The sequence below is a fragment of the Grammomys surdaster genome, unplaced genomic scaffold, assembly GCF_004785775.1.
Source record: "Grammomys surdaster isolate TR1022 unplaced genomic scaffold, NIH_TR_1.0 339, whole genome shotgun sequence".
In the NCBI taxonomy this organism is placed as follows: Eukaryota; Metazoa; Chordata; class Mammalia; order Rodentia; family Muridae; genus Grammomys; species Grammomys surdaster.
In genome coordinates, this window is record NW_021604758.1 from 432,171 (window position 1) to 440,783 (window position 8,613).

Consider the following 8,613-nt stretch of genomic DNA (forward strand, 5'->3'; position numbering starts at 1 on the left):
AGGGAGAGGGAGAGGGAGAGGGAGAGGGAGAGGGAGAGGGAGAGGGATTGATTTACATCCGAGTAAACTAAATATGTAGACCCTCCAATCACCAGGTGAATGGTTTAGTCCATGGTTTTTCTCTACTTTGAACTTGTAGATCTTCCCAGAATAAAGGTTCTGGGTCTTCACTGGACAGTGGGAAGGAGAGGAGAGGGAAGCCTGTGAAGTCTGCGCCCCCTGCTGGTGCCAACCCCAGGCTCCCTGACCGTGACCTTTTCAGAGTCAACAGCTGCCTGTCAACAGCCCACTGTCAACCCTGAGGGCCTTTTATGTCCCTGGGGCTCTGGGAAATGGAGGGCTGGCTGGAAAAGGGGGGATGAGGGCAGAGATTTCCCACCTTGGGCATCAGGACCTTGGACAGATCTGACTGGCACACTTTGCTTCAGTTCGTCAAATCTCTGTATCTGCTGTTTCTGTCTGTATATGAACATATTTGTGTGTGTGCGTGTGTGTGCGTGTGTGCACACACACCCGCGCATGCTTCCGCTTGCTATGCTATACATGCAGGAGTCAGAGGACAACCTATAAGAAGGAATTGGTTCGGGTCAGGCAGTGGTGGCGCACGCTTTTCACCCCAGCACTTGGAAGGCAGAGGCAGGTGGATTTCTGAGTTTGAGGCCAGCCTGGTCTACAGAGTGAGTTCCAGGACAGCCAGGGCTACACAGAGAAACCCTGTCTTGGAGAACAAAACAAAAACAAAACAAACAAAAACAACAAAAAAGGAATTGGTTCTTTTCTTCCACAGTGTGAGTTCCTGGAATCAAACTCAGGTTGTGAAGCTGGCTGCAAACTCCTTTCCCCATTGAGCCACCTCCACACCCCTCACCGTGCACTGCTTACTTAGAAACAGGTCTTCACAGCCTCAACCCAATGTGTGCTGGAGGATTACGTTGAACTCCTAATTCTCCAGCCTCCACCTTCTGGGTTCAAAGACATGTGCCAACGTGTTGGGCCTTTAATTTGTATTTGGAAAGCCCCTCTATTGCCTGGCACCCTCAATCCATGCTCTTAGACATCTCTTCCTTGGGGTGATACTCAAGCAGGCTTTGTTGGAGTGTTCCGTCTACCACAGGAATAATGGGAAGATACTGGGGAGGCCAGTATGGACATCCATGCCAGTTTCTCTAATGTTTTCTCTCCCCTCAGGCCTAGCGATTGCAGCTCTCAATAGAGTCGTGAGTGGGACAACTTCATCTGTACTCCTCAGTCTCCACCAGAATCGACTCTGTGTCTCCTGGAACCCCCTTCGGAGTCCCCCTCCTACCCACAGTCCTCCTGTGCTCTGCCACTTACTCATCTTCCTGTTTCCTAGCATCCCATCCCACAGTCACCAGCCCTCACAAGCCCTTCCTCTTTGCCCATCCCCAGAGGAGACCTCATTTTTCTTCCCCCTTTGGTGACTTTACATAGTTCTCTGTTTCCCGCTGGGGTCCTAGCAGATGCCAGCACTCTAGGTTGCATCTTGCCAACTCTGTGGCTTCTCCCAAAACTCTGCTTCATCTTTCCTTGTCTTCTAGAACATTCCGACCCATTGGTACTTCTTCATGTCCATATTGACTTTCTAAGACTTCAATAAGCATGACACCTCTGGCGTCTTCATTTCCTCTGTAAACACTGCATTCACCTATTTTTTTTTCAGTGCTCCCCCATCTTTGTGCTCTGGTTGTGTGTACAGACACCCCCATTGACATTAGTCCCACCTCTTATCCTACCTTCATCCTTCCTTGATATTCTTCCTCTCAAGTTCTCCTTTTGCTTAGCCTGCCACAAAGCAAACCCAGACCTCAGTCCTCGTGAACTGGTCCTGTGATGTTCCCCTGAGCCTCCAAAGAGGGGGCTCGGGGGGCCTGATGGCCTCCCGCCCCCCGTGGCCCTGTAGCCCCAGCGGGCCAGGGGAAGCACCTGGGAAGCCCCATCGCCCAGGATGGACAACGGCACGGGCACGGGGGAGGGCTGCCATGTGGACTCTCGAGTGGACCACCTCTTCCCACCATCCCTCTACATCTTCGTCATCGGGGTGGGGCTGCCCACCAACTGCCTGGCCCTGTGGGCAGCCTACCGCCAGGTGCGCCAGCGCAATGAGCTGGGCGTCTACCTGATGAACTTGAGCATCGCCGACCTGCTGTACATCTGCACGCTGCCGCTGTGGGTCGACTACTTCCTCCACCACGACAACTGGATCCACGGCCCTGGCTCCTGCAAGCTCTTTGGCTTCATCTTCTACAGCAACATCTACATCAGCATCGCCTTCCTGTGCTGCATCTCCGTGGACCGCTACCTGGCTGTGGCCCATCCGCTGCGCTTTGCGCGCTTGCGTCGGGTCAAGACAGCGGTGGCTGTGAGCTCCGTGGTCTGGGCCACCGAGCTGGGCGCCAACTCCGCACCACTCTTCCACGACGAGCTCTTCCGTGATCGCTACAACCACACCTTCTGCTTCGAGAAGTTCCCCATGGAGCGCTGGGTGGCCTGGATGAATCTGTACCGCGTCTTTGTGGGCTTCCTCTTCCCCTGGGCGCTCATGTTGCTGTGCTACCGCGGCATCCTGCGGGCCGTGCAGAGCAGTGTGTCCACCGAGCGCCAGGAGAAAGTCAAGATCAAGCGTTTGGCCCTGAGCCTCATCGCCATCGTGCTGGTGTGCTTTGCACCCTATCATGCTCTCCTGCTGTCTCGCAGCGCCGTCTATCTGGGCCGGCCCTGGGACTGTGGCTTCGAGGAGCGAGTGTTCTCCGCCTACCACAGCTCCCTGGCCTTCACCAGCCTCAACTGCGTGGCTGACCCCATCCTCTACTGCCTGGTCAATGAGGGTGCCCGCAGTGACGTGGCCAAGGCCCTGCACAACCTCCTCCACTTCCTGGCCAGCAACAAGCCCCAGGAGATGGCCAATGCTTCCCTCACCCTGGAGACACCCTTGACCTCCAAGAGGAGCACCACCGGCAAGTCATCCGGGGCTGTCTGGGCAGTGCCTCCGACTGCCCAGGGGGACCAGGTGCCACTGAAGGTGCTGCTGCCCCCAGCACAGTGAGCCCCAAGCCCAACAGTCATCCTGCACCCTTGCGGTTGTATGCAAATGTATGTAAATATATCCATGTGAATATTCATAAGAATACAGAAAAAAAATGAGGCTTTTGTGTCTCTCTCAGCCATCTTCTTCCACTATGATCCCCAATGTTCCACTTTATCCCACCAGGGCCTGAAGGGGAATGACACAGCCAGGACTTTGTCATCATGGGTTCCCGGATGGAGATTCAGCCATGAAGAGTTTGGATAAGGGGATAATTAAGTCAACTGGCTTCTAATAGGTAAAGACCGAAGAGTCTAATCAGATGCTACAAGCTTGTGATTCCAGCTACTTGGGAGGTTGAGGAAGGATTTGGAAGTTCAAGACCCACTTGGACCACAAAGTAGAACCCTGTCTCAAAATATTAAACGACAAAGCCTGGGGATGTAATCTAGCAGTGAAATTCCCAGGGAGGGGCTGGCTCAGTGGTAGAACCCCGGCCTAGAATCCCCCAGTGAGGGGCTGGGGGCGTGGCTCAGTGGTAGAGCCCCTGCCTAGAATCCCCCAGTGAGGGGCTGGGGGCGTGGCTCAGTGCTAGAGCCCCTGCCTAGAATCCCCCAGTGAGGGGCTGGGGGCGTGGCTCAGTGGTAGAGCCCCTGCCTAGAATCCCCCAGTGAGGGGCTGGGGGCGTGGCTCAGTGGTAGAGCTCCAGTTTAGAATCCATGATAATACCTAGCATGCTGATAATTTTTTCTTGTTTTTATGTTGGAAAAAGAGTGTAGCTATTTATCAGAATCTAGCTTTGAGGTTATGGTCTTCCTGCCTCAGCTTCCCAAGTACTAGGCTTACAGCTGTTAACTGCTATGTTAAGCAGAGATATTCTAAGACCCTACACAAACAGCATTCTCTCAGTCTGAGATGGTGAAGGAGGACAGGGACTGTCAAAAGCAGATAAGAGCTGGCAGTGGTGGCGCACGCCTTTCATTCCAGCACTTGGGAGGCAGAGGGAGATGGATTTCTGAGTTCGAGGCCAGCCTGGTCTACAGAGTGAGTTCCAGGACAGTCTGGACTACACAGAGAAACCCTCTCGGAAAAACAAACAAACAAACAAAAAGTCAATCTAGGCAAACTGCCTGGAGAAGTTGTAAGCAGGGCTGGATTAGAAAGGAGACCCAGGACAAGAGCGTCCATCCACGCACCTGTCCATCCATGTCTTGCCTCAGAGATCATGCTGGCCTGTGAAGACCAGATACTGCTGTCAGGGAAGTATGACTAACAGTAAAAAGTAAACATAGCAAGACAACTCTCCCACTCCTTTTAAATTTAGTGTTTTTGGTTTTGGTTTTCCGAGACAGGGTTTCTCTGTGTAGTCCAGGCTGTCCTGGAACTCACTGTATAGACCAGGCTGGCCTTGAATGCAGAGATCCATCAGCCTCTGCCTCCCTCCTTAGTGTTGCAATTAAGGGCATGCACCACCACTGACCAGGGATAACTCTTTTTAAAATTATATTTGTTTGCTTATTGTGGGGTGGGGGCTCTGCCACATCAGTACTGTGGTGGTCAGTGGACAGCTTAGGGAGTCAGTTCTCTCCAGTCACTCAGGTCCCCAGGCTTGGGGACCTTGACCTGTTCAGCCATCTTGCTGGCCCGTCCTCTGCCCCTCAGTTGTTCTTGCACTAGAAGCTAATTCTGGGGCCTGTCTTCACACCCATCCCTTCATCCCCTCTTAGTCTCGGTTAGTTGCCAAGGCTGGTTTGGAACTCTTTGTAGTTCATGCGGGTCTTTAACTTGCAATCGATCATCCTGTCTCAGTTTCTTGAATAGCTGGGATGATGGGCTTCTACCACCAGGACCAGGTTGATTTTTTTGAGACAGGTCTCACTGAGTAACCCTGGCTGGCCTAGATCTTGCTCTGTAGACTCGACTGGCCTAGAACTCAGAAATCCCCTTTTCCTCTGCCTCTTGAGTACTGGGATTAAAGGCATGCCACCATGCCAGTGGGTCCAGTTTTGGGGATCTATTTTGAAGGAAGACTTAGTGGAAGAAACATAGGGCCCAAGGGATGGTGTAACTTGAACCCCTGGCCCATTCTGGGAAAAGGGTGCCCAAGGGGCCTGAGCGGAAAGGGCCTCTGGGAACCAGCCCAGTCCCTGGTCCAGGATGGTCACTGAAGAGGCTGCAGGCAAAGGGGGGAAGGTCTTATGGTGGGTGAGTCAGTGCTGGGGCCGCCCTGGGCTCCCGCTTCCTCCCATAGCTGTGTCTATTCCCACGCCCAGGGTGGCCAGGGCTGTCTGACTTAGCTGATGGTATCCCTTCCTCTTTGTGTCTTAATGGGTCATCCAGATGCTGTGGTGGCTCCTTCACCAAATAGGAGGGGAACGGAAGTGCTTAGTTCTGACGAGCCTGCTCCACCCTGAGAGTCAAGAAATGGCAGATGCCTCTAGTAGAAACGGCCAGGCCCCTGAGATGGGATCGATCTCTCTCTCTCTCTCTCTCTTTCTCTCTCTCTCTCTCTCACACACACACACACACACACACACACACTCATCCCAGGCCACTGAGGCAGGAAGATTTCACACACACACACACACACACACCCCCCACACACACAGAGAGTCTCCCTCTCTCTCTCTCTCTCTCTCACACACACACACACACACACACACACACACACACAGATTCTCTCTCCCATGGAACCCTTCTCAGAGAACTGAAGAGGAGGCTTGAGGAGAGGAATGGGAGACACAAAGCACTTAGTGAAGATGGGGGTTTGCAGATAAGGGAGAGTAGAGGGGCTTCAGAAAGCACTGATTTGGGAAGGAGACGGAGGCGTCTCTGTGTGGTGGTGCAGGCCTATATCCCAGGACCCTCAAGGTCAGTCCAAGAGGATCGTTAAGTTTGAGGCTGGACTGGGTTGCATAGAAAGACTCTGTCTTTGCAACAAAGCAAGACAAAACAAAATGAACTGAATACCTACTGTGTGCTGGAAGCTGTTGTGAGAACTACAGACACAGCCAGAAAGGAAGATTTACATTCGATTTTAGAGATTTCCTAAAGCCGTCCCAGGGATCCTAGACACCTTAGTAGGTCCTTTGGCCATTGGGGTTAGAAGACGACCCTGGACTGGGACTCAAGAAGTGTCATCTCCACCCTCCATTGGGAAGTCTGTAGAATGGGAAGTGGCGGCTCTGAAGACATGGCTCGGTGGTTAAGAGCATGTGCAGAGGACCTGAGTTCTGTTCCCAGCACCACGTCAAGTGGCGCACAAATACCTGTGATTCCAGCTCCAGTGTCCTCTTCTGTCCCCTGTGGGCACTACTCATGTGCATATACCCCCCCCCACACACACACATACACACAGGTACACATATATGCACACAATTAAAAATCAAAGGAGAAGCTGGGCAGTGGTGGCACATGCCTTTAATCCCAGCACTTGGGAGGCAGAGGCAGGCGGATTTCTGAGTTCGAGAGTTTGAGGCTAGCTTGGTCTACAGACTGAGTTCCAGGACAGCCAGGGCTACACAGAGAAACCCTGTCTCAAAAAACAAAACAAAACAAAAAAAACAAACAAACAAAAAATCAAAGGGGAAGATGCTGTCCAAAGAGATGATGGACCTCATCCAGACACACATCTTCAGGAGCAGTCCTTGGAAGAGATGGCTTTTTCAAGATTCTGGTCATTCTTCATAATTTAGCTGTCATGGTCACACAGGCTCTCCCTGTTTTCTTCCCAGCAGTGGACATCGAACCCAGGGTCTTGCAAAAGCTAGGCCAGGGCTTTCACAGCATACAGCTATACCCAACCCCTCTGACGGACAGCTTATTTTATTTTTGTCATTTTATTTTGATCAGGACTCACTAAGTTGCCCAGCCTGACCTTGAATTCGTTATGTAGTCCAGGCTGACCTAGAACATTCCATCCTCCTGCTTCAGCTTCCTGAGTGCTTCGATGACAGCCGGGTGACGCCAGGCCCAGCTGCCACCAATATAAATGAAGCACAGCCCCCCCCCCCCCCCCCCCGTGTGAGGAGTTGACCAAAGGCACTGACATAGCCAGGGGACCTATGTGTCACCAGTGTTTCCTCTTGCTAGCCACCATCCCTCTGCTCCTTTGCCTTCCCGTCCCTTCTTGTCCCCAACTACCCATCCTCACGCCACCATCCAAGAATTTCTCTCAACTAAGTCCTGACTTTGTTTATATGATTCTGCTCCCTGCTGGGTAAGGGAGGACAGTCTGGGACTTGTCCTTAAAGTTCCTTCTTGAGCCAGCTCCCTGGGGACCCTTACCCTCCAAAGGAGGAAGTGAGGCTGCTTGAGAACCACTGGTATTAGCCAGTGTGATGGTTGGGGAGCCCCGTGTCAGCCCGGTCTTATGGGCCTCAGTCTTTCCGTCAGTTACTTGGGAAACGGATGGATTAGCTGTAGCGAACCTTTGGGTTTCTGAGACATTCTCTACACGTGGCCACTTCCTGTGTCTTACATTCGAGATTCACACACAAAGCTGAGCAGTAGAGCCACTCCGAGAGGGGTCTGGAGCGGCGGCGGCTCAGCGGGAGTCACTGCCTAAAATCCCCCAGTGAGGCGCTGGGTCCTGCTCATCGGTGGATCGCCTGTCCTAACCCGGGAAATGCCTTGGGGTTCAGAGAAAGCCTCACAACACAGAAAACACAGGCAGGTGCTGTTCTGCGTGACATGTTGCTCACAGGGATACTGATATCAATGGCGGGCCCTGCAGTGCAGGCTGGGATCCCAGCCCTGCGGCAGAGACACAAGAGGATCAGGAGGAGGTCTAAGGACAGCCGACGCTCCGCAGGGAGTTCGGAGCCAGGCGGGGCTACATGAGACCGGCTTTTAAAAACAATTAGAGCCGGGCGGTGGTGGCGCACGCCTTTAATCCCAGCACTTGGGAGGCAGAGGCAGGTGGATTTCTGAGTTCGAGGCCAGCCTGGTCTACAGAGTGAGTTCCAGGACAGCCAGGGCTACACAGAGAAACCCTGTCTCAAAAAAAAAAAAAAAAAAAAAAAATTAAAAAAAAAAAAAAAGAACCGATTTCCTGAAGGGTTGAGTCACTCCTCCAACTTGAGAGAGTGAGTAAAGCAGCGGCAGGTCTGTATGACTACGCGCTGACTCGCCTCACTCCCGGGTGAGCGCGCTAACCGCGGAGGAAGGCGTCCTCCGGCCTTATTAGATTTAATTGGGACTAAACAGGCGCCTCCTATGGGCAGGGAAGCCGACTCAGTGCGTGATATCACGCAAGACGTGATGACGTCAGTACGTCGGGAATAGGCCTCCGGCCACGCTCCCACGAGCGGCCGTTGAACGGCACCGCCCTCTGACGCTTCACTTCCGCCGCCTATTTGCATACCCAACGTACGGACGTCGAGGCGTCGACGCGGTGACGTCACGAGCGCCCCCCACCTCGCAGACAAACACCCTCCCCACCACCCCCGTCTGCACGCTCGTACGTAGGCACGTGGGCAAGTCCCTCCTTACGCAGCACGCACGGCCCACCGGCGGGCGGGGGAGGAACGGCGAGGTCGTCGGCGCCCCGCCCAGTCAGCAAGGTTGCG

At 53.3% G+C, this 8,613-nt stretch overlaps 1 protein-coding gene across 2 annotated transcripts in view; it reads left to right on the forward strand.

Moving 5' to 3' along the window:
* The window catches only part of Gpr4 (G protein-coupled receptor 4), a 12,243-nt gene extending 8,938 nt beyond the window's left edge, over positions 1 to 3,305 (forward strand). The window contains exons 2-3 of one of the 2 annotated variants that reach the window (XM_028778692.1): positions 1,189 to 3,111; positions 3,230 to 3,305. In XM_028778692.1, the coding sequence (XP_028634525.1) occupies positions 1,967 to 3,064 (1,098 nt within the window). In that variant the 5' untranslated portion in view covers positions 1,189 to 1,966 and the 3' untranslated portion in view covers positions 3,065 to 3,111; positions 3,230 to 3,305. Of the gene's footprint in view, positions 1 to 1,188; positions 3,165 to 3,229 lie in introns of those variants that run through there. The other variant, XM_028778691.1, reaches the window with a different exon arrangement.
* Positions 3,306 to 8,613: the final 5,308 nt, after the last annotated feature.